This window comes from Felis catus, chromosome A2 (genome assembly GCF_018350175.1).
Source record: "Felis catus isolate Fca126 chromosome A2, F.catus_Fca126_mat1.0, whole genome shotgun sequence".
NCBI classification, from domain to species: domain Eukaryota; kingdom Metazoa; phylum Chordata; class Mammalia; order Carnivora; family Felidae; genus Felis; species Felis catus.
The window spans coordinates 65517453-65543253 of NC_058369.1; the positions used below are offsets into that span (position 1 = coordinate 65517453).

The 25801-nt window shown below is 52.6% G+C and overlaps 1 protein-coding gene and 1 long non-coding RNA gene across 4 annotated transcripts in view; one reads left to right on the forward strand and one right to left on the reverse strand.

The window, feature by feature from the left end:
- DDC (dopa decarboxylase) overlaps positions 1–21333 on the reverse strand; it is an 85695-nt gene extending 64362 nt beyond the window's left edge. The window contains exons 1-2 of one of the 3 annotated variants that reach the window (XM_003982613.5): positions 21194–21333; positions 2295–2523 (exon numbers count right to left, since the gene is read on the reverse strand). In XM_003982613.5, coding sequence (XP_003982662.2) covers positions 2295–2495 — 201 coding nt within the window. In that variant the 5' untranslated portion in view covers positions 2496–2523; positions 21194–21333. Of the gene's footprint in view, positions 1–2294; positions 2524–13523; positions 13587–21114 lie in introns of those variants that run through there. The other 2 variants (XM_019825243.3, XM_023250175.2) reach the window with 2 other exon arrangements.
- Positions 21334–21370: 37 nt separating this feature from the next.
- On the forward strand, positions 21371–24499 carry LOC109497369. Its single transcript, XR_002153519.3, has 2 exons — positions 21371–21798; positions 24094–24499. It is a non-coding gene; the product is annotated as an uncharacterized LOC109497369 (long non-coding RNA).
- The last annotated feature ends 1302 nt before the right edge of the window (positions 24500–25801 follow it).

The following is a 25801-nucleotide window of genomic DNA, read 5'->3' on the forward strand; positions in this document are numbered from 1 at the left end:
GAGTCTCTACTTGGGGTTGTCACCTCTTTATCAGTGTCCAGGAGACATGACCCAGCCCCCCCAGCCGCCCCCAACCCCGGCAGCGCCCCATCCAGCCCGCGGCAAATGCAGGGATGTTGAAAGCGCCCAGGACTGCAAATCGGGCGGCCGGTCGGATTTTCTGGGTTACCCCAGGCCGGTGACCGCCCCTCTCAGAGCCCCCAACACCCCCTCAGGGGGAAACAAAAGGAGTACCGGGGCGTTTCCGCCTCTACCCTTCTCGTGGCCTGCCTCCGAACCCCCAAAGGTGGAGGAGGTGTTCTGTCAACACGAGTCACTTTCGTGGTCTGAGGCAAAATGCAAACCCCGTTTCCTTAAGGAACTAGTTACTAACTGGCCACAGGGTCCCCCGTGACACAAGAGACCCCCTGATCAGGCAGGTCGCTGCCCAGGAGCTCTCAGAGAACTGGGAGCGGCCGACAGGATTTGTGCAGACTCCTGGGGACTTAAGACCGGTCCCACAGCCACCAAGGCCACCCCACGTCTGCATGCTGAGCGCAGGCAAGCACCTGAGGAGGACGAGGGGCTGCGGGGACGCGCCTGGAGCGCTGAGGGGTGGAGGGACGGACACGAGCAGCAGGAGCCCAGGGAGAACGAGGCGATTCAGCCTGGGGTGGGGGCGGGGGTGGCCGGGGGCTCTCAGCAGAGCCACGGAGAAGCCAGCCGGCGGGACGGACGGTGAAAGACGGTGGATGGTCTGGAGCGAGTGAGAAGCTGAGCACAGCCCCGGCCTGGGGGTGGGTGGTGGCGGTCAGGCAACTGAGGCTGGTGGTGGCGCTGAGACGGGCCCAGTGTCCAGGCCCCACGAAAATTTTAGGGGCCCGGAAAACATTTTCATTTCTTTGAAGAATCAGAAGAAAGAAGGAAACACTCCGGGCCAGGAAAGAAATTAACCGAATGCTACTATGTTCTCTTTTAAGTCAATGCCTTTGCAACTGATAAGTGCCCCGTGGAGGCCCCTCCCTGGGTGCCCTCCCTGCCGGCCCGGACACCTGGCCAAGGACAGGAATGACTTTGTTTTGCCTCCCAGCTCAAGCTCGCACCTACGCCCGAGATGGATGTTCCTGCACTCACTCTGCAGATGAGCAGACGGAGTCCCCCCCGCCCCACCCCTCCGGACCTCACCTCCTTTCCCTGCAACCGCGCAGAGCACTGGGAGGGCTGGAGCCCCACCCAGGGACCCAGGACCTTGCACTGCCCAGCGAGGCTCTGCACACTGAATGCCCCCTTCATACCAAGACTTCACGTTCCGCTGTCTCCCACCTTCCCCATGGATGGCACGTTTGTGCCCCCAGATCCCTGTGCCAAAGCCCTAACGCGCACTGTGATGGTCTTAGGAGTGGGGCCTCTGGAGCGCAATTAAGACTCCATTGGACCCCGAGGCGGGGCCTGGGCGAGGAGGAAAGGCCAGGTGAAGACATGCCCAGAAGGCGGTCATCCGCAAGCCCGGGGGAGAATCCTCCCCAAGAATCAAATCCGCTGGCCCGGCCCCAGAAGCAAACCTCTGTTGTCTGAGCCGCTCAGCCCCCGGGTGTTTGCACATTTCGCAGGAGCGCCCTCAGCCTGACATTTAACCACACCTCCCCTGGAGGGGCTCAGCATGTTTGCACAACCTCAGGGCGAGAACTGGGATCCTGCACTTGCCTCCAAGCACAAATGTCAAAGGAAACCCCTGGGAGAATGAGAAGTGAGCAGCGGGTCTGAAAGAGGCGCTCTCGGTCTTGAGGAGCAGCCCTGCCCGGGTCAGTGGCCCTGGGACGCACTGGCTTCAGGGGACAGGGGTCCGCACAGAAACAGATGCCTCCCGCATCTCCAGTGAAATAAATATGTGCCATCTGCTAAACACAAGAATATTAGGAATGTGCTTCAATCTGAACTTCCTTGAAAACAGCCACCAGGGCCCTGTGTCCTCCAAAGGTCGGATTACTCACACGCACGTACCAGGGGCTCGGGGTGGGACCTGAGCCTGTGGCTTACAGAGGGGTGGGGGGGGGGAAGAATACTCACTGCCCTCGGAGCCCACACCATCTGGGTGGCGGTCCTGGCTCCACGGCTTACTAGCTGTGTGACCTCAGGCTGATCGCCTAACCTCGCTGGGCGTCAGTTGCCTCAGCTACAAAGTAGAAATGATAAATCTCTCTCCAGCAAGGGGGCTGTGAGGACCAGGGAGAATAGCACGTGTGACCTGCCCCGTGCCCAGTAGGTGCTACCTCACGGCTAGCCCTCCCTTCTTCCAGCCTTGGGGACACACTTACCCCTGGCATGATTATCCTCTCAACGTCATTGATGATGTCCTCAAACGCGTCTGGCTCCTCGGGGGCAGTAGAGGGGACCAGTGACCGAAGGTAGCCAGGCTGCACGTCGGGGTAGACCTGGCGTCCCTCGATGCCGTCCAAGTAGTCCGCCACGAAGTCCGTCATCTCCTTTCCTCTCCTCCGGAATTCGCTTGAGTTCATGGTGTGTGGGCTCCGCCAGGGGCAGGACCTTCACCGCGAGAGAAAATAAATCAGTTAGCAAACAGGATGGCCTCTCAGCTGGGGTCGGGCAGTTACCAGCAAGCTGACTGCTAGGACCGCCTGGGCAGTCATGGAAACCCCCAGATCCCGGGTCGGGAGCACCTCCCTCCGTGTCCAGATGGGTGGACGCACCACCGGATTTGGACACGGCGGCAGACCGCTGGTTCTACCGCTCGCCAGCCACTCCCGACTTTTCATCGTCTGCGGCAGTGAAAGGGGCGGGAAGTACACACCGTTTTCCTGGCCCATCCCAACCTTGATGACGACCACCGACCCACCGAGTCCGGCCTCGACCCTTGCGAGCCAGCGGACAGGGACAAGCGAGCGTAAACTTCTGAGCCTCTCTGCCCGCACGAGAGACACACATGGCAATGCCGACCCCTCAGGAAGGCGTGGAGGTGCACTCCCGGCACACGTCAGGCCCTCGGCCCGGAGCCCAGGGGGCGCAAGTTCCCATCAGCTAGTGTCTGCTTCCTTAGGATGCCAGCCCAGCAGGGACCGCACTCCTGTATGCAACCTGCTTCTCAAACACAGTGCTGTCCTCCCTCACCATGTCAGTAAAACGCGGGCGATTCTGGGTACTCGTGGTAGTTAGGTTCCACAAAGTCTCCGTGGACACTGAATTAGAGAACACAGGACTGTTCCCGAGGGGAAACGCAGGGTGAGGGTCTTGCGTCTCGGGTCACATTTGTCAACCAATCAATACATCACGTTATATAATTATGTTATAAGAAATATACATATATATATATATATATATATATATATATATATATATATATAGTATTAGAGAGAGAGAGCAGGGAGAGAGAGAGGAAATCTTAAGCAGGCTCCTCTTGGCTCCTTCCCACAACCCTGGGATCGTGACCTGAGCAGAAACCAAGAGTTGGACGCTCGACCAACCGAGCCACCCAGGCCCACCTTTATGTGTTTCTTAGAGACACTGGATTTGACATTGATTGATTCGCTAAGTTTGGACTCATGGCCAGCTGCTCTGTAACTCATACCTGAACGAAGCTTCCCTAACACAGGCGTTTTCTCCCGAAGGCGCACGGCACCTTGCACGTGGAGAACCCCTACGCCCAGCTCCAGCACCTTCTCTCTGAGCCATTTCGTAAACGGCGGCACTACCAAGAATAACACAGAAGCGTTAATAACACAAAAGGTTTCGCACAGGAAGGTGGAGGGCGGGTCACCCCAGCGGGAAATGACCACACCGAGCACCTCAAGTGTGTCATCGGGCTATACGCGTGCGCGTTCGGAGCGGTCAGGAAAGCGCCAGGAGTGTTGATTTTGGGGACCACAGACGGGTTTTAGCAAGTAGGTGAATTTGCACACGTGAGATCAAAGCAGGAAACTGGGACGACACAGAGAAAACTATTCAACCGGAATCCCGCCGCTCGGAATTCTGATGCATGTCCTTCCAGAATGTTCCCTGTATTTGCAAGAGACCACTGTGTGCTGAGCAAGGGGCGCATTTCTGAATCCCGCCCATAGTTGAAAGCTTTACAATTCACGACTGACTTGCCCAGGGGAGTAAGTGCTGGATGGGGGGTGATTCTAGGCCCTCTGCACACAGCACAGCAGTGAACCTGGGGTCACAACTCCAGAACGTCTTCCATTGTTGCCCACGGTCCATGCTGGGTGTCTGTGGATTTTTTTTTTTAATTTTTGTATTTTTTGACAATTTGTATGAGGTAAAAGGTGGTAAAGAGAAATGATTCCCTGGACACTTGTTAAACGCAAGAAGATTTTTTTCAAGACTACTGCAACGGGGGAGGGAGACAGAGCTTAGCTCGTAATGCACCAGGACACGTGGGGACTCACAGCCGACAGGGAGGTAGGAAGTAGATGGAACGTTCCTCAGAGCACGTTGGCATGGTGTCCAGGGTGGGGGAAGAAGATATGGAGGGTGGAGCCTTCCTCGACGAGCTGGCTAGCAGGATTCCTCAATAAACCTGGGTTCAGCAAGCCGAAGTGAGCACGAATGAAGACGCCCACAGAGGCCTGATGAAAGTTCGCACCAGGAGGGCATCTTAGCAGAGGTGAGTCAGTCTGAGGGTGCCTTTCCATTCCTTGGTGCTCTCTCCACGGTGCTCCCCACTGCGTGAGTGGCCCAACGGATGTCGTTGGAAGTTTCCAGCTCCCTTCAAGACGGATTGTTAGAACAAACCCTCATCTGTGTTATCATTTGGGGATATATTTTTTACCTTAGTGAACGAGTGGCAGTGACTGCGATATAAAGTAAGGTTCCAAGTTCTAGCAAGAGTGAATGCGAACAAACCACAGTGATCTCCCAAAGTGCCAGCACACCTTTGCGTTTCATAAGCTCAGGGCCAAGGAAGGGTCTGCTTATCATCCAGAATATCATGGCCAGACTTTCCAACGGCTCTGAGTGCAAAGCCACAAAGCTTCATCTTCCGGTTTATCATTCCCTGGCCCTGCAGGCTTTGAACTTCATTTTTCGTTGGGAGCGGCTGATTATCTCAAATACTGCACAGAGAATAAAACTTGGTTTTTACCCCGGATCAAAGGAGTTCAGGTTGACATGATTTGAATTCAACTAAAACTGTATGGATTTGCAGACCTTTCTGCTAGCTTGCTTTCTCGCTGAGCAATTATGAGCGCATGCCCTATGTGGATACATGTTTTTCTACCATGTGATTTCTCACGCTTGTATCGTAGTTCACAGCTTGTCTGTGCTACATTCACAATGCACTTCCACCGTGAACATTTGGGTCGCTCCCATTTTCCCCTGACTTAGGAGAAAGAATTGGTGCAACCCATTGGCCAACATGGCAGGATTGAGAGCCAAGGGCCTCTGACTCAGGTGTCATTGGCTGCACTACCTGGTGGAAAGTGCCACAGTGGCAAATGTCATCTAAAAAAAAAAATCGTGACAGTAACAGCACTACCTCAAAGGACTGTTTTTCAACAGTTTATTCCTTTTGAGGAGAGAGAGAGAGACAGAGCATGAGCATGGGAGGGGCAGAGAGAGAGGGAGACACAGGATCCGAAGCAGGCTCCAGGCCCCGAGCTGTGAGCACAGAGCTCGACGCGGGCCTCGAACTCATGGACCGGCTCATGGAGCTGAAGTCAGACACGTAACCGACTGAGCCGTCCAGGCGCCCCTGTTCATTTCATTGCAAAAGCTCTACTATAATTGGCTCGGCCTCAGGTCGGTGATACCTCTTGCAGACATTCTCTTCATTTTTTGTCTGACCTAATTTTGCTAGTAATTTTCTTCTGACTATGAGGATTTCACTTTTTAGGTAATCAAATCTCAGTATCTTTGCCTTTATGATTCGTCCTGGGCGAATGACTACGAAAAACGCCTTGCGAAGTAAATGTTCGGGGCACTTGCACCGCTGAGCGGAGGCACGTGCACAAGCTGGAGACCCAGCACGGGGACCTGGGAAGGATGGGGAAAGATGCTTCGGTTCTCAGAGAATCGGCTGCTCCTTTCCAGTGGGAACGAAATGGCACAGACGGACGGCCAACGGGAGATGCCTCAGGAAAAACAGACACACACACCCCGGCTCGCCCCCAAAAGAAATTGTCCTCTTCCACCCATAAGATGAGAGCCAGTCGCTATTTTCCAGCCGTTTTGCCACTTACTTGCCAACTGTGTCCCCCTGAGATCTCTCCAGAAGGCTCTTAGTGCAAAGCCACAGAGAATCTTGTGCTCGTTGTGAAGCGGTTTGATATTTCATGCCCCCAAGCCGGGCAAATATTGGCTGGGAGGTGTAGACAATGACAGAGTTTGTGTCTCATGTCTTTCCTGGCCCTCGGAAGCTCTTCCGTGGACATAAGCCGATCACAGGGCTGGCCGGCTGCCTCCGTCCCTGCTGTGCTGCGTGCGGACAAGCCCGGCCTATCCCTGAACTTCTGACTCCCCAGCCCCTGGGTCAGTGCCCAGCTCCGGCCCCACACACTCAGGAAGATATGAGTCCCCTGCTCCCCCTCGTGCCTCCTGCTTGAGCCAGGGGTTGCTTGGTTTTGTGATTTCTCGTTCCCCTGACATCCACTGCTAACTGGGGCTTCTCCATGCACAGTCCTCAGCTGTTGATTTTTTGCTTTCTCAGGACCAATCACTGACCCAGGGCCAGTGACCTGGCCTCAAATGCTTGCTGAGTGAGGAATGAATGAAGGAATACATGAGCAGATGAATGGAAAATCTTCTGGCCCTCTAAACATTTGGGTTTTGAAATATGATATATGGTACCCTACTCTCTATCTTTAAGACAGCTGTAACCACAAGCCCATGACCACGTATCTGCCACAAGAGACAATTGCTCAGGAACAACGGGCCCCTCCCCCGAGAAACCCTGACCCACCCCCACCTGCATCCCTAATGTCCAGGTCATGCCTAGCCTCTGGCCCTCCAGCCTCAATAACGAGTCTATTTCCCCAGCCTAGACCCTGACTTTTCACCTTGGACTTCAGCTTCCCTTTCCTCTGGCCCCAGCAGCCCCCGCAGACCACGGATCAGCCTTGGCCATGGTGGTTTGGCCAGAACCCAAGCCAGGCCCTAGGCGGTGTCTCACAGGTACAGGGTAGGGTGGCCAGGCACCCGTGGGACTGCAGTGATGATGCACTTGCACTGACAGGACCAACCAAGTCCGCAGTTGGGGTGCCGGGGGGGTGCCCGTCCCTCTGGGAGGGCTGGAGACGGGCCGGGACAAGGTGCTCTGTGTCTGTCCGTGGTCCTACCTGCTGGTGCTCCCAAGCCATGGTCTTTTCAAATCCCGGGGGGCTGGGCACTCAGTCAACCTTTCCTGACCTTCCAGGAAACTTGATACAAAGAAGGGTTTACATTTTTTTTATACTATTCTAGGGAAAACGAACTATAATTATGATGAAAAACAAACAAACGAACAAATAAACCCTTCTCCCTCCGGGCCCATGAGGTCTTGTCTCTTTTCCCCCAAGTACATCAGTATCAATGTGGGCACAAAAGTAATTGGGCAGATTTTCCCGAGTCACCTGGTTCCTTGACGAACGTTTTCTCTGTGTGCACAAGAGCATACATCCAGCCAACATGAGGAACACTTCTAGCCGAGAGCATGAGGAAGTTTCTAGCGATGAGAGCCTTCCAGCCATAAGGGCGACTAGCTCTCCATTTGCCTTAAAAGAGACCCCATACGTGCCTCTGTAACTCAGGACTCTAGTTAACAAGCCACGTGGGAGCCTTACGTCCTTTAAATTAGCGTCTTCTTCAGGGACTATGCAGCACATGAAGCATCCCAACAAGCCCCCGAGAGGCCCCGAGGTCACCTCTTCTGTCACAGAGATGCCGCGGTATCTCCTTGCCCTTCCCGAGGCTCCCTCTCAGCCCGGCACAAAGGAGCCAGGTGAAAATGCCCACCTCGGAGCGCCCCTGGGAGATACACGCCCCATATGGAGCTGGCGCTCAGGTAAAACTTTTTATTAAAAAAATAGGGGTTTGGGTGGGGGCTCGCCCGGGTGGCTCAGTCCATGAAGCATCCGCCTCTTGGTTTCGATTTAGGTCACGATCTCGTGGTTCACGGGATCGAGCCCCGCGTCAGGCTCCGTGCTCAGAGCCGCCCTAGTTTTGCAGGTGGGAAATGTGAAAGGTCAGGGCTCAGAGGTGTCAGGGCCCTTCCCAGATGTGAAACTAGTGGTGGCAAAGCTCAGGCACAAAGCCGTGTCCTTCCAAGCACTCCGTCCTTCACGCCAAAGCGCCCTTCCCTGCGGTTCCAGGAATGAAGTCCGGTACTCCCTGTTACACACACACACCTCTGTCTTCCACACGTGCAGTTACTTCCATGTAAATTGGGGTGTCCTTGTTGAAAGAGGGACTCGCACTGGTTTCATTGTTTTTAACATTTATTTTTGAGAGAGAGAGAGAGAGAGAGAGAGAGAGCACAAGCAGGGGAGGGACAGAGCGAGAGGGAGACACAGAATCCGAAGCAGGCTCCAGGCTCCGAGCTGTCAGCACAGAGCCCGACACGGGGCTCGAACCCACGGACCGTGAGGTCGTGACCTGAGCTGAAGTCGGACGCTCAACCAGGTGCCCGGGACTCTCCCTGTTTAGAGAATGGTCAGCATCTATATTAGCTCACAGGTACCAAGCACCGTGGGAAGCTCTTAGCATCTATTCTCTTCTTAATCTTCTCAATAACCTCGTTGGGACCATGACCATGCCCGGAGCACATGGCCAGGCCTTGGCACCGAGAGGCTAGGGACACAGCTGGGCCCTGCACTCTGACCTGGTCCCTGATGAATGTAGTGGATTCAGACACGGGCTCGGCCTGTCCCCAACAGCCCTGGCCAGAGTAGGGCTTGACAAACCCGGAAACACGTGGGACTAAAATTCAGGAAACCGGTCTCCTCTCTCTGAGCTCCCAGTAAAGATTTCCCAGAGGCCGTAGGGATCAAGGCAGCTCGCACGGGGCCTCCCCGGCTTAGCTGGTGGTCATGACACGACACACGCTCGCCGCGGCTCTCTGCTGGAGGCCGCCCCCCCCCCCCCCCCCCCCCGCATCTTCAGTTTATTGGATGGCAGTGATCCTGAGAATTCTAAGCAGGCTGCATAATCATTAATCTGGCAAGGGCCCTGAGCTGGCAGGCAGGGGGCTTTCTACCAGGTCAGTTTGGATGCCCAGGAAGCCTCTTCCTCCTGTCTGGCCAGCGCGGCCCGCCTTAGAGACTTGCCCTGCTACACTGTGCAGAATCGGGTTTTTCAACTTGCAATTCCACGGGCTGTGCCCTTCCTCCCTAGCAGCCATGGGCAGGAGAAAGAACGTGCATCCGGGATCAGAGTAGACAGGCTTGAGTCCTGGTTCTGCTGTAAAGAGGCTGCGCCACTGACACCAGATTCCTGGTCTCTCTGCACCTGCTCCCTCCCCTGTCAACCGGGCAGGGCCGCGGGACGCTGCGGGCAGTCTCTAAGGCTGTGTGCGTCTGCCATCTGTTGCCACTGATGGTGGGAAATCAGCACGTGTGAAAGGAGTCCCGGCCCGTTCGGAATATCTGGCGGTGACAGAACCCCAGCGCAGCGTGGGAGAAACGGGAGGAAATCCCCACCCGGGACAGATCCAGCTGTGGGGACGGCCTCGCTCCTTGGACGGGAAAGAGGAGGGAACTTTGAGCGGCTTCTCGATCATGCGCTGGCTAAAGAACACCTGTCCAAGTGTTTTCCTGGCCTGCCAGTTCTGTACGGATAGCAGCCATGCGTGCCACGATTTCACTTTTAGTCCCGTGGTCAGACACTGCTGCTTCCACCTACACCTGTGCAAACGTATCACGACGTAATAAACAGCCAACTGAGAAATCGAATACCCTACGCGACTTCAGAGGGAAAAAACATGTTGGCCGCAAACCTGTTGATATTATTACGGTGTCCTGACCTCAGATAATTCGTACAGTTGTCATCAAGGTACGTGTATTATTTGGTCATAATACAAAAAGAAAAAAAAAAAGTGCACACTCTCCTCTTAGTAACACCTGCCGGGCAGGGCTCACGGTGTCCCTGAACACTGTCCCACCTCCCACGTGCTCTGTCCCTTGTCTGCGTGAAGGTGGCATTGCCGTGAAAAATGGCATGTCGCTTCCTTTTCCTACTGAATTTGTCCCCCAGAGATGTCAACCCCCGAATGGAAATCAGGAGGTGTAAGGCGTTCGGTTCTTTTGCACATTGTCCATTTCTTTCCGGAAGACCCAGGATGACACAGAAACGTCACCCACCGGCCATCAGCCTTGGCAAGCACGAACACCCCGTCCCCGCTAGCTTTTCTCATTTGTTCACGTCTGTTTCTGCTTCCAACTTTTTGTTTTTTTTTTAAATTTAACTCGAAGTTAGTTAATATATAATGTCATTACATAATGTCATAATGATTTCAGGGGTAGAACCCAGTCATGCATCGCTTACATGCAACACCCAGCGCTCATCCCGACAAGTGCCCTCCTTAATGCCCATCCCCCACTTAGCCCATGCCCCCACCTCCCCTCCAGCAGCCCCCCCATTTGTTCTTTTTAAGAGTCTCTTATGGTTTGTCTCCTTCTCTCTTTAATCTTATTTTTCCATCCCTTCCCCTGTGTTCATCCGTTGTGCTTCTTAAATCCCACATCTGAGTAAGATCATATGATCTCTGTCTTTTCCCTGACTTATTTCACTTAGCATAATACCCTCTGTGTTTGCTATTAAACGGTTTTATGCAAGAAAGAGCCAGTGAGTCCAACTTGAACTACCTCCCCTCGTTTTCCATTTTATTTCAGTGCAATTCCAGAAGAAACTCTTCCTTAAGGGAAAGCGCCTCTCCTCCCCCTTAAAATTCTCACCCCCTTTCCTCTTACTCTCTTGCAGCCACATTAGCAGTTCACAAAAGGCCACGGCCATCTGCCCTTTTCCATAGACCTGAGACTATTCAGTGCCATTCTAGCTGGTTGCTTCTTTTCATTACAGCGGTCACATCCCGTGGCCACATCACATATTGATTTATCATCTATTCCAAATATATGACACCTGCCACTGTGAGTCGATTCAGTATGTTTTGGCACACTGTTTGGGAAGCCTCCATCCCCGCCCCCCCCACAAATCAGTTCAGTGGTAAATCCTGAGTCCTCAATTCACTGTGAACTCCCCATTACTCCTGGGGGGTGGCCGCTGACCTGTCCCCGGTGTTGCTAAGAAACCTGTGTTTGTGAGGTTCCCCCGAGTTCAAAGCCCAGAAAATGCTGCCCCTCAGTTGCCACATCCTATGTTCAGAGAAACCAGATGAATCTCTGTTGCCTAAGTTCTGCTCAATTTGTCATATGCCTTATGTCATTTAGCAATGTCGATGATCCTGCCCAGAGTGTTACTGCTGCTGCGTGACCAAGGCTCAGGGGGGCTGGTGCCCCTGATCACGGCCATACAACCCATCACGGGAGCAGCGGGTGCTGGCGTTTCTGATGCTGAAGCCAGCCTCCTCCCCTGACCTCTGTGGCCGGGTGGCCATAGGCTCCTGCACGGCCCCCTCCCTGTGCCCACCCAGAGGGGGCTCTGGGCCAGGCTGGGGAGGCAGCGCCTGCCCCCCCCAGAGTGTGGTCTGGGTGTTCCCCATTCACCACGTGTGATAGGCGGTGTCTGACCTGAGCCCCCAGCTGGGCTCAGCCCAGCTGAGACAGAAACAGGCAGAGGCTGTACCAGATCTGCGGTCCCCCGTGCCCCCGAGCAAATGCTGAGACTGTCACTACACACAGGGCACCGGCGTGAGCACTGAAACTCTGTGCTCTCAATCCTCACGATGGCTTTGCAAAGTAGCAAGACTATCCCTGCTCTGGAAAGGAGGAAGAGGGCTCAGGGAAGCCCACACGGCTCACAGGTAGTTTTACTCGTGGGTGTGTGCACTCAGAAGCCCGGACGGGTCCCTCCGACGGCCCCCTCGTGGCCCGAGCATCCCCGTCCAGAAACGCGGATGAGCACCTTGAAAATTTCAGGACCTCTCTCCTCAAATATCCACAGAGTCATGGGGCACCTGGGGGGCTCAGTCGGTTAAGCGTCTGACTTCAGCTCAGGTCATGATCTCACGGTTTGTGGGTTCAAGCCCTACGCTGGGCTCCGTGCCCGTGCTGACAGCTCAGAGTCTGCCTGGTTCTCTCTCTCTCTCTCTCTCTCTCTCTCTCTCTCTCTCTCCCCCTCCTTCCCTCTCTGCCCCTCCCCTACTTGTGCTTTCTCTCTCTGAAAATAAATAAATAAACTTAAATAAATAAGATATCCACAGACTCTTAATTTTCCTGGAGTCTTTCCCCAAACTCGCCACCAGACGCCAACGGAGTTTCCAAACGTCACAGGGGAAAACCTTCAGAAAGATCAACACCTTGAAGAGGGGGAAACATAAATAACCACCCCCCACCCGTTTATTTGAATTTGTAGGGGGTTGGCAGGATCTTGGTTTTTTGGTTTTTGTGGGTTTTTTTTTTTTTTTTTGTAATTATTATCATCAAACTGGCTGCTGCCCGAGGCACACCCACCGCGTGCCCAGAAGAGAGGGAGCGGCCACAGTCAAGGACACGATTTTTTCCCTTTCAGAGCGCCCTCCTCAGCTTGCCTCCATGTTAATGTCCTAGATGTCACCTGTCTTTGCCCGGGGGCCTCACGGGCCACCCTCGGGCAGAAAGAGCCTGTGTCTCGTTGGCACCCTGGAAACCCACAGAGACCAGCTTTGATGTCACAATGGGACCTCAGCCTTCGTTCTCTTCCGGAGGCGAGATCCTGCTGATATGAATGAGAAACCAAGCACAAGCACCCAGGGCTTGAAGCCTTTAAGAGAGGAGTAGGATTGGGCGGGGGGGGGACTCATATCCTTTGCTCGGATGTCCCTCGGAAACCGGAGAAAATAATACATCCCGGGCAGGGGCATTCCCACCTGCAGTTGGCGTGCTGATTAATTCTATAGCTCTCATTATTGACCACCTACTGTATTCCCCAGGGGCCGCTGACAAACATCAGAGCCGGTGTTTATAAGCATTTTGAGGGAGGACTGTTAGTGGTCCTTGGCACTGAGGGCAGGAGCCTGGGGGTAGGGGGGACGTGTTTTGCCTGCCATGCAGACGGGGTCCTCCTTCCCCACCCCACCCCACCCCAGCCTCCATGGGCTCCACATACACCACGAACCAGCCCGGAAACTCATTTCCACTCACTTCGTTACGGCTCAGAGAACACCGGCTAAAAAAACCATCCGAAGTTTCTGTCTCTTTACCTGACCTGTTGCTCGGAGACACACGAAAAGGCAGGTGACTTAGGTTGGCACCCATTTCAATAAAAAGTCCCTCTGGTGTGCCCCACCGGCCCACCGCCCGATGCCAAGCCGTCCCGGCCAGAGGAAATCAACCAGGCTGGAATGAACAAGCCACGTCCAGCCCCCCACCCCCACCCCACCCCAGGGTCACAGCCATCCAGGAGCTGGAATTCTCCAGGGGCTCTGGTGACCCCAGGCTCTAAGGACAAAGAGCAGTACTCACAGGCAGCCTTCTCTCTCCTCTCCTCCGTGACAGTTAAAAGGCACAGAGGATGCAATCACCATTTATATAGACAGTGTCCGCCTCCCCAAAGCCAATCAGAGCGGCTTGCTCTGCCTATTTACCCGGCAGCAACATCTTGCAACCCCTCCCGCCCTCCTGCTCTCCACCCCAGACTTGAGGGCTGGGTGGGGGCGGCCCAGGGCCAAAGGACGCAGCGGAACCCTGCAGGGGCCAGTGGCAAGAGGCCTCAGGGAAAGGGCTCTATGTTCCCAGTGCTCTGTGTTCGATCCGGACTCCTGCACACCCTCAAGGCAACCCCCTGGGAAACTGCAGGCTCCCTGGCTCTTTCTCGGGTCGAGGAAGGACCCAGGGTAGGCAAGATGAGTCAGGAGGATGCCTTCAGGCCAGCCCTGGGCCATCAGTTTAGTCCAGATCAGAGAGAAGCCGGGGAGGTGAGGATTTGAGCCAGGTTCCTGGGATTCAAAACCCTGTTCTCTCTCATTCTCTCTCTGTATTTTTTTTTTTTATGTTTATTTACTTTTGAGAGAGAGAGAGACGGAGCGTGAGCCGGGGAGAGGCAGAGAGAGAGGGAGACACAGAATCCGAAGCAGGCTCCAGGCTCCGAGCTGTCAGCACAGAGTCCGACGCGGGGCTCGAACGCACCGACCTTGAGATCATAACCTGAGCCGAAGTCGGACCCTTAACCGACTGAGCCACCCAGGCACCCCAAGATATATTTTCTAATGCTTTGTCATGGTGTAGAGTAATGCACTTGGCTTTTTTTTTTTAAAAATTGAGGTATAGTTGACATCCCAAAGTATGATCCTTTCAGGTGTACCATGTAGCGATGGGACATTTGCAGCCATTGTGAAATGACCACCAGGGATGAGTCTAGTTACGGGTGTCGCACACCAAGTTGCTACAATGCGACCGACTGTGAGCCCCCACACGGTGAGTTACATCCCTATGCGCAGCTCAGAGTTTGCATGTCCGGACCCCCTTCGTCCAAGCTCCCTCCTCCAGCACCCCCTCCCTTCTGGAAATGCCAGTCTGTTCCCTGTATCTATGAGTCTGCATTCTGTTTGGCTTGGTTTCCAGATTCCACATATTAATGAGATCATGTGGTTATTTATCTTTCTCTGTGTGGCTTATTTCACTTAGCATAACGCCGCAAGGTCCATCCACGCTGTTACAAGAGGCAAGAGTTGTCGGGCTCCCTTTCTTCGCCCCCTCAGGCAGGCTGGTCAGTGAAACACGAGGGACAGGGTTCGTTTCTCTATCGCGGTGTGCGCAGAGCCCTGGGAACCTTGGAAAGGGGCCTGGCAGAGCTCACTCAGATCAGGAGGGGCAGGCAGGACTGTCTGCTCCTACGACACATGCGTGCATGCACATGCGTCCACCGCACGCATATACATACAGCTCACGGTCAGGGGCAGAGGCCTCGAAGCCTGCGGCAGGAGGGCAGCGGGGCTGTGGGGGGCTGGCGAGGAGCTCCGTGCCCGGTGCGAGGCTCCCACCCTCCCTCGGTGGCTCGGTGAGGACAGGAGGCTGTTCATCCCCCGGCACTGAGATGTGCCTCTGCAGACAAGAGGCAGGCGGGACCAGGCGCTCTGCGGGCAGAGGGAGCGGCAAGCTGGACAAAGCTGGCCGGGCCCACGGCAGGTGGCTTCACGCACAGGGGCTCCAGCAAGGGGCCTGGGGTCTGGAGACCCAGCAAGGGGTCTAGAGAGGGCCACTCCCAGCACCCTGCTTGGTAAACCCTGGGTGAAGACAGGAGGCGATGCAGAGAAGGATACAGGTATGGTGAGGGGCTGACCCCAGCATGGACCTCTGGCCAAGGGGGTGTGAGAATCGAGTGAAATCTTCCATTCCATAAAGAGTCACCCTCATAACACCTAGCACTTATAAAGGCTTCGTTACAGGGATTTCTACAGAAAATCACTCAGTCCCTCTCAACTACTTTACAAGGTAGACATTCTCATCGCCATTGCATGGATGGAGAAGCTGAGGCCCAGAGAGGTTAGGCCATGAGGCAGGGTCACACAGCAAGCATCTTCCTTGCCAGAGGGCCAGCCTGCCCTCACGCTGGACACGGCAAACCTACTTGCTGGGAGGCAGACCGTGAAAGAATAGACAGAGGGAGAAATCCATAGCTGTCAATCAATGGTGACCAGCACTTACAAAGCTCGAGAAGAGGGCACAGCCCAGACAGGAGGCTGGAAGCCGGGGACCCAGCCAACGTTTGCAGAGAAAGCAGTCGCCCGAAGGTTTAAGGCAGGGCCCTGGCTTCAACACATCGTTGCCCACGGGCTACACTGGGCTTGCACCTGTCTCCACCGCCTGTGAGGTATTATCGGCCGCCAGCTTCTTCGCCCGTCCACAGTGATGGTGGCGAGACAGGACTTACAGTAGGAACCGGAAGACAGGAGAAAATCTAACAAAACCTAACAAAAGACGTGCAAAACCGGATGAAGAAACTTATAAACATCGACAGGAGCCATTACAGGAGATCTAAATGGATGGGGACTGATGTCTGTTCACGCATAGAAACATCCACTTTCCTCAAACCGATTTGCAGATTCGATGCCATCAGAATCTAAATCCCAACACAGATATCTGACGACAAAATATAAATGCAAGGGCACCTGGGTGGCTCAGTCGGGTAAGCGTCCGACTTCAGCTCAGGTCATGGTCTTGCAGTTCGTGGGTTCGAGCCCCGCATCAGGCTCTGTGCTGACGGCTCGGAGCCTAGAGCCTGCTTTGGATTCTATGTCTCTCTCTCTCTCTCTCTCTCAATAATAAATAAACATCAGAAAATTTTAAAAGGTATATAAATGCAAAAGCAAAGGTCTAAGAACGGCCAGCATACTGTTGAGAAAGAAGGACATTACAGTCTTGCTCTACACTTATGACTGAGGAAGCTGGAAAAATGTCATGGTTTTGATTGCAAAGGTAGACCCCTGACCAATTAAACAGAATAGACAGCCTGGAAAAAAAATCCGGGAAAGATATGGAGAATTGACAAACGTGGAATTGTAGATTGATAGAGAACACGTTATGAAACGGTGCCGGGCAACTGGTCAACTACTTGGAAAAAATGAAATTAAACCTGCTCCTCAATCCATATACAAAAAAATGGGTTTCTGATAGATTCAAGCCTGTGAAAGGCAAAATTTTTAGGACAACAGAAATATATATTTATGGCCTTGGAGGGGAACGATTTCATAAATGATTCACTTAGCCAGCTAACCATAAAAGATCATCAAGTGCCACTACATTACTGTTGAGAATATCTATTCTGCAAACTGTATAAATTAGAAAGAGGAGGGAGGCATTTAAGATGCATATTGCTAATTACGGGTTAGGCTTCATAAAATTAAGAAGACATTTCAATAAAAGAAAGACAACTCAATAGAAATACAAGCACAAATCTGCAACGGAAAGGAATAAATATGTAGAAAGATGATCTTTCTTGTTAGTGAGAAAAGAAGGTAACTGTTTATTGGTAAAGTATAGAGTTGCAATTGATTTTGTATGTTTCATCCTTTTTTCCGGCCACCTAACGACATTCTCTTAAAAGTTGTAATAATTTGGGGCGCCTGGGTGGCTCAGTCGGTTAAGCATCCGACTTCAGCTCAGGTCATGATCTCGCGGTCCGTGAGTTCGAGCCCCGCGTCGGGCTCTGGGCTGATGGCTCAGAACCTGGACCCTGCTTCCCATTCTGTGTCTCCCTCTCTCTCTGTCCCTCCCCCATTCATATTCTGTCTTTCTCTGTCTCAAAAATAAATAAATGTTAAAAAAATTTAAAAAAAAGTTGTAATAATTTGTCTGTTAGTTCAAGGTGGATTTCATTGCAAAGGACCATATCACCTGTGAACTGTGATAATGTTCTTTCGAGTCCTTTTTCTTATTTATTTTTCTTGCCTGATTACACTGCCTAGGACTGTGCTCTCCAGTGTCATAGGCACAAGCCGCACCTGCCTAAGGGCCCCTTGAAACACAGCCAGTGCCACTGAGAAAACAAATGTTTCATTTAATTTTATGTAATCATTTACATTCAAATCTCAAAACCGAAGCAGTGTAAAAATGTTCCCTGTTACACGATTTGAATGTAGGACTACATTTCACTTTGTTGTGTTCCATAAAATCTTTCATTCTACTGCAGTACATGTAGATTTTTTTTTTTTTGGATTTTTATTTTATTTTATTTTTTTTAATTTTTTTTTCAACATTTATTTATTTTTGGGACAGAGAGAGACAGAGCGTGAACAGGGGAGGGGCAGAGAGAGAGGGAGACACAGAATCGGAAACAGGCTCCAGGCTCTGAGCCATCAGCCCAGAGCCCGACGCGGGGCTCGAACTCACGGACCGCGAGATCGTGACCTGGCTGAAGTCGGACGCTTAACCGACTGCGCCACCCAGGCACCCCTGAGGAAATATTTTTAACAAATCAATTTATTTATCATTTGGGACCATTCAGTGAGATTTCTATTTCCCCTTCGTGCTATGTCAGCAAATTTTTAAATTTCAGGACAAGGGTTTGTCGGTTTTAATAATACACGCGTTACCCATTTTGCTTGGTTGAATCTACAATGATGTCCCCTTTCCTTGCAATATTATTTATTTATTTATTTATTTATTTATTTATTTCCCTCCCTTTTCTTCGTTGGTTAAGGTTGGCAGAGCTGCTTTTAGTTTATTAGTCTTAAAAAAAAAAACTTGCGGCTTTGTTGGTCTGTCCTATTCTACCTTTATTTTCTTTTTCGTTGATTGTTCCTCTGAAGCTGAATTATTGCCTGCGTTCAACTTATCTTCATTTGGTTGTGATGTTTCTACCACCTTTAGCTGAGTGATTGGCTCGATTTCTGTCCTTTTTCAACATCCAATATCAGCATTTAAAACTAGATGCTTTCGGGGCACCGGGCTGGCTTAGTCAGTCGGGTGTCCTACTCTTGGTTTCAGCTCAGGCCACGATTACAGGGTTTGTGGGATCCCTTTCCGCGTCGGACTCGGCACTGACAGCTCAGAACCTGCTTGGGATTCTCTCTCTCCTTCTCTCTCTGCCCCTCCCCTGCTCCCTTTCTCTCTCTCTCTCTCTCTCTCTCTCTCCCTCTCTCTCTTCCTGTAGCCTGCTCAAGTGTCAGCGCTCTCTCTCAAAATAAATAAATAAACTTAAAAGAACCCCAGACATGCATAGCAATTTTTACTTTTTTTTTTTTTAATATAAATTGAATTGAATTGAATTGAACTGAACTGAATTGTCTTGAATTGACTTGAATGGAATGGAACTGAACGGAATAGAACTGAACTGGGGAGAGGACACGCTGGTTTGATAGCGATTCTGTGACAGGTGTTCAGACTTAAGTCTGCTACCGATACATCCTCAATTTTTGTAACGTTTCAGGTGCACTTGAGAAGAAAGCATTTTCTTTCTTTTTTTTTTCTTTTTTCTTCTTTTCAACGTTTTTGTTTATTTTTGGGACAGAGAGAGACAGAGCATGAACGGGGGAGGGGCAGAGAGAGAGGGAGACACAGAATCGGAAACAGGCTCCAGACTCCGAGCCATCAGCCCAGAGCACGACGCGGGGCTCGAACTCACGGACCGTGAGATCGTGACCCGGCTGAAGTCGGACGCTTAACCGACTGCACCACCCAGGCGCCCCGAAGAAAGCATTTTCTAACTATCTGGCGCGGGGCTCTAGTTATGCCCAATAAACCAAGATGGTTACTTGTTGAGATTTTCCAAATCTCTACTAATATTTTTGTTGCCTTGATGAGCCTTTCAGTTTACTATCATTACTAATGGTGTGTTAGAACTTTCCATCATGATGGTGAATTTGTTGATCCGTCCTCACACTTGTGCCAAGATTTGCTTATTATACTTCAGGTATACTTGCGTTCTTCCATCAGGTTTATACAGTAGCAAACTACATAAATAGATCACTTGTTGATGACCTGGTTCAGCGTGGACACACCATCATTCTTTGTCAGTCTCGCCTACTGTAGGTGTTTTCGAGCCCGCCCCCTGCCACCAGAGGCCGGGGTGCAGCTAAACTCGGGGATGGCATCCCGTGCAGATGGCGATGTCTCTTCACATGCCATTTAGTGACTTTTAGAAGCCTGGAAGTTATGATTTACATCTTGAGGAGCCCCAAGATGTTCCTCGTTTCAAAATCCAGTCGGTGAAGACAGCCAGAGTGAAAGTTCTAGGGTGCCCCCCTGTCCCAGACTTCCGCGCACATGAGCCCTAAGAGCACCTACAAGGTTGACCCCTGGAAGGACTTCCCCCAGCAACAAGAGCACCACCTCTCACCTCCTGGGCCCAACACACTGGATCGCTAGGCTGGCCGAGAACAGGGCAGAGTGCCAGCCCGGGTTCAGCCTGCTCTGCTAAGAGACACTCAGGAGTGGGAGCACCAGGTCCCCCAAGGTCGTGCATGGGGAGACCTGTCTAGACAATGCCTCCTGTGCCCTCACACCACCTTGGAAGCCCAGAGCCTTCCGCCCTGTGCCCAGTCCTGCACTTGCCACTTTCCAGCTGTGCCCTGACACTCCCCATCTCCACCCTTCCCCTCCCCCTTCTGCCAACGGTCCCGAATCTCCGGTCCTGTCCCTCCAGACCCCCCTCCCTGCTCTCCAAGGGCTCGTGTGACTACTCTAGTGCCTGGGACATGGTAAGTGCTTTGAAAACGCGGCGTTTTCCCAGAATGGCAGGGGGGCGGGGGCCGGGCTGTGCCGTAACAACATCTAAGTGCTGATTTCATGCTCACAGCCTAGGAGGTCTTGCCTGACCGTCCTCACCTCTCCCGACATGGTTTCGCACGTGTCAAACGAGGATACGATTAAAGACGAAGGTTAACCACAGCACATGCTAAACTCTCAGAAGCATTAACTCAGGCCCGATGGAGAAGAGCAATCTTCTCAAGGATGGTATCTTCTTATAATGATTTTTTAGTGTGTATTTTTATTTGTTTTTGAGAGAGAGAGAGAGAGAGGGCTCGTGTCAGCGGGGGAAGGGGCAAGGAGAGAGACAATCCCAACCAGACTCTGTAATCATAACTGGACTCAGGGCTCGATCCCATGGCTGTGAGATCATGACCTGAGCAGAAATCAAGAACTGGACGCTCGACCGACTGAGCCACCCAGGCGCCCCTATGGGATTTATTTAAACAAATTTTAAATATAATTTAATGTCAAATTGGTTTCCATACAACACCCAGTGCATTATGGGATTTAATCATCCCAGTTGCCTAACAATGTAGGTACTATTAAAATCCCCATTGTAGAGACGAAGAAACAGAGGCTCAACAGAGGCTCAGGGGAACAAGGGGCCCCAAAGCACATGGGAAGCAGGGGGTAAGGACAGGACGTTGCCCACATCTGTCCTGCTTTGGCTCCCGAGTGACAGGGAGCAAATCATCCCCGGCACCTCCCTCGTCACACAGGAGCCGCACAAGTGACCGTGCACGCGTGAGCACCTCCTGTCAGCCCCCATGTCACCGACAGCCCCACGAGACGCCAGCCTAAGAGCATTGGACCAACAGTGACTTCCTGTCCTCAGGGGAGTTAACCTCGGGCAAGCGGTCAGTACCTGGGGACCAAGAGTCGAGGTACAGATGTCGCCGTTTCCAACAATAATAATCCAGTGAAGTATGAAGCCAGGGACTTACTTGCTGAGAATCCTACTTCCTTCTGGGCTTATTCTTCATGAGACCCGCTGGCTCTGGGACAGATCACTCCGTGTAGCTTGAAATCCACAGGTTCCCTGTCCTTGCTTGTTCAGCCTGCTGTGCTGGTTAAACATTAATTCCTGCTGGTGATAAAGGTCACAGAAATCTTGAGACACCTCCAGGAAGGGCTCCCTTCCTCTAGAGCCCTGAACAGCTTGGATCCCTCTCACCACCGACTTAGCCCAGTCGCCAGATCCCTCCATTATCCCCAACAGCCCCAGTTTCAAGGTTTCGCCTCATCAGGTCGTCCCGTAAGGTCCAGCGTTGCAGCACGGGAAGCCCTCTCGGGGGCCCCCACATGGAGCCCGCATGCCCTAGCTCTTCCTTCCCCAACCGCTGAAACGATGGTGACGAGGCAGAGGAGAATAATGCCACGGCCGAGATTGCGGCGGACGTACAGAAAAACCCCAGGCGAGAGGATTTTCTTGGGACAGAGAGCAGGGCTGAGAGGAGGCACGGAGAACATGCAGAGAAGGTCTGCAAGGAGCATGGGGGCTGACCTTGGTGGCCACCCCGCAGGTGCTCTGGGCTCGGGGCTCCGGCAGGTACAAAGGGCCGAGGGGGTGTGAGGCCGCGTTTTGGGCCGTTCGTCGAGGACTGGGCACACACAGGGAGGACAGGACGGTTGTGGCTCGAGGCGCTTGTCACAGGCTGGAGAAGGGAAGAGGTCTCCGTGTCCCGTCCCTGGAGGCAGGGTCAGCCCGGGGGGGTGGGGTGGGGCAGGGACCCAGCATTCTGTTCGTGGTCAGTGAGGCTCAGCAGAGTGACACTGAGAAGATTCCAAACCGGTACAAGAGCCACTGGAGGAAAGGAAGGAGAGGGAGGGGCCACGTGGGTCCTACAGGGACGCCCACTCACTGCTTCACGTGCAGCCTGACGTCAGCCGACACCGTAGAAGTAACCGTCCTTGTAGGGGAAGAGTGAGGGGAGGGCTCCCTCTGGGGAACAGCATCTGTGAAGGTGCTGAGGCTAGAAAGAGTATCTCGAGCCCTGAAAGAAGTCCCTCCCCCCAACCCCGCAAGGACCACACAAAGCAGGGGGTCTTTTGAGCCACGGTTCATAATTTGTACTTCCTCCAACTGCGACAGAAGGCACTGAAGCATTTCTGGAAAGTCTGACCTTAGCTTGTGTACATCTGAGTTAAGATCACTCTGGCTCTCGTGTACAAAATGGACCAGCGGGACGAGAGTAAAACCTGTCTCTATGCTCCTGATTTCCAGGAAGGAGCAGAAACCCAAGGAACACGGTGGGAGTTGGGGTGGGCTGGGGGAGGGAAGGGAGTTGTGTGTGTGCACACATGTGCATGTGTGCTTGTGCAAGTGTGTTCTTGTGCGTGCGTGCTTGTGCATGTGCATGCTTGTGCACATGTACTTGTGCAAGTGTATGTGTGTGTGCGTGTGTGCATGCGTGTTCGTCCATGTGCGCGTGGACTTGTCCATGTGTTCACGTGCATCTGCACGTGTGCATGTGCATGTGTCTGTGTGTGTCTGTGTGCGCTTGTGCATGTGTGTGCGTGCGTGTTCACGTGCACCTGCATGTGTGTGCATATGTGTGTACTTGTGCATGCGTGTGTGCGTGTGCCTGTGCATGCATGTGCACGTGTGTGTTCATGTGCATCTACATGTGTGTGTGCACATGTGCACACGCACGCGTGGGTGTCAGGAGGCTGCTGGGAAGAGGACGCGTCAGGAATCAGGATGAGTTCACGGACCTGAGGCCACTGGGTGGACGGTGATTCTCGTGGACTGGGAAAAAGTGCCCAGTGGGGGGCCAGCTTAGCCGGCCAGAGACAGAGTTTGGCTTGGGAATTAAATTCTAGACACCACACACACACACACACACACACACACACACACACTCACACACAGACACAGAGCATTCGGTGGAGATGTCCAGGGAACTTTTCCAGGTAGGGGTCTGATGTCACAGAAGCAGTCCAGACAGGACATGTAGTTATGAGTGGACAGAGTAGTTTAAACGGTACTTGAAGCAACAAGACTGGATAAAAGCACCCAAAGAGAGAGTGCACGCACACACACACGCACACACGTGAGGGAGAAGGGTGCACAAGTTCCCAAGTTACAGGAAGACAGAGATGTGGCAATGTCACTTTCAGCAAGCTTCTCCGCCAGGAGACAAACGTACAAGGGATTTAGGTGACATGTGAAAAATTCTTGTTGAGCAGGGATCAGCCCAGAATTTTGGTCGGATGACCTCAGGGCACCTCCTTCCCCACCGGTGCCTACCTGCCAACACACGACCCTGGGGTTTATTTTGTGCCTTCCTGCTGGCCGACCTGACCAACCGGCTGGCCATCATCTCGGACAAATCTGCCATGATGATCACTCTGTGACGTGAAGACTCCTTGGGCACAGACCCCGCCCCATTCTTGATTTTTGTTTAACCACACAAGCAATTTCACTCGGTAGCCCCTGGGGACAGAACGTCTGTGATCTGTTCTGGATACATGGCTATGACTCACCCCTATTCTCCAACACCTCCTCTGGGGGGTCCCCCAGCACCCCCCCCTCCACCGCCTCTAGGGCTACAGAAGCCGGTCTGATGGGAGGTGGGCTGCAGAGATCTACTCATCTTGCACCCACCCAGGACACACTTTGGTCTGTAAGCCTCCCTCTTAGACCATTTCTGGTCATACTGGACCGGATGGTCTTATCCCTCGGTCTCAAGGCTCCTTCGGCTTAAGGAAATCGTTCTGCATATGATTTTCTTTCATGGGACGCCGTCCCTTCCCTTGATCAATATCTCTCTTCAGATGTGTGTCTTAGGCGGTGGCAGAACCTTCTACATCCTAAGGACATTCTACTGATCTCCGTACACAGGGCACGTCAGTTCTCCGTACAGAAGTCATCTGACGATGCTCCCCAAACTGGCGAACGCCCCTCGAGGAAACGACAGCAAAAACGAACACTCTCGTCCATAATCCTACTGCAGACAGAGCGCTGATGTCAACATGGGGAGTCGACATTAGCCTTCGAGTTTTCGGTGTCTGCAAATGTGTTAACCGGAGGGCGGCAAAACCGCGTATGCTTTTCGCAGCCTGCTTTCCGCCACTTGACAAGATACCATAACCACGTGAAACCAGTTCTCCCGACATTATTTTTGAAATCATCATCTCCTCTCATCTTGCTGTCTCTTGAGCTTGTTGTTGTTCTGAATCGTCCATTCAGTTACATGGTGGTGCCTCACTATGTAAACGTTCTCGCTTAATAAAGAATTGGGCTAATTCGAAGGACAAGAGTTCCCTTATCAGTTTTCCCTAAAAAAAAAAAAAAAAAAAACAAAAAAAAAACTTCCGTGCTTTCACATATTTCTCTTTGGAGAGGAACTCTCAAATCATTTGTTGGTACACTAAAAAATCGTGGTGAGGGGCGCCTGGGTGGCTCAGTTGGTTAAGTGTCTGACTCATTATTTCGGCTCCGGTCATGATCTCACGAATCGTGGGTCAGCAGGCTTTGTGCTGACAGAGCAAAGACTGCTTGGGATTATCTTTCTCTCCGTCTCTCTCTCTCTCTCTCTCTCTCTCTCTCTCTCTCTCTCTCTCTCTCTCTCCCCTCTCCTGCCTGCTCTCTATCTCTCTCAAAATAAATTTTAAAAATTACACTAAGAAACATCCCGGTGAGATGCGGGTTGGAAGAATACTAACACCTAATGTTGTGGAGAACTGGCCCCCGGGAATGGAAGTCTTCCTGTCCAGACTAACTTCGATCCTGTCTCATGTGAGTCTGGAGTCCCTCCAGCACCAGTAGTTTATTTTGTGGGTGACCGTACAGAACCCCGAGAAGGGCAAAGGAGGTCAGTACAGGGCCCGTTTTCACACCGGTCACCAGGGTGCACAGCTCGAGCTGAAATGTGTCTTTGGGACTCCAGAAGCCGGTTCAAGACATTCCCCTGGTGGGGGGGGGGGTCGGTCGTTCCCCCTGAACACCCCTCACATCTGCAGAGCCAGCGCTGGTGATCGGGGACAGCCCATGGCAGAGTCACGGGCGTCGGGAGCTGTGTGCTGAGAGAGGTACTAAGTCGTGGACGGCATCTGGCATCGTCCCTCCACGAAGTCTTGTATTTACGTGTCTGCTTTGGAGGTGTGTTCACAGGAGGATGTAAATCTCAGGTAGCTGTCATTCTGCCACCCGAACTCACGCGTTTCAAGAGAACGCGTTTTCAACTTCCCGCCGCAGCTCGGAGCTCAAGAGCCCGTTCAGGCGAGGCAGCCCTCTCCCAGTGAGTGGCAAGTCGCGTGTCCACTGTAGCTACACGTAGCTACACTGTACAGCTCCACTGTAGCGTGTCCACGTTCGCTACAGAGTGACAGTGTCCTTGAAGTGAGCGCACAGGTGTGCACTGACATCGAGAAGCACCTTTAACAAGACGCCTGCCTTGGTAAAAGAAAACATGCATCCGAAGAAAGGTGTCTGTCAAAGGAAAGCTTGCCTGGTAAGGGAGCACAAAGTAACCAGTCAGAATGTGTGTTGGCAGAGGACCCACCTACGGGGGGTGGGGCGGGGAACGGGTGCCCTGACCCTGCAGCTG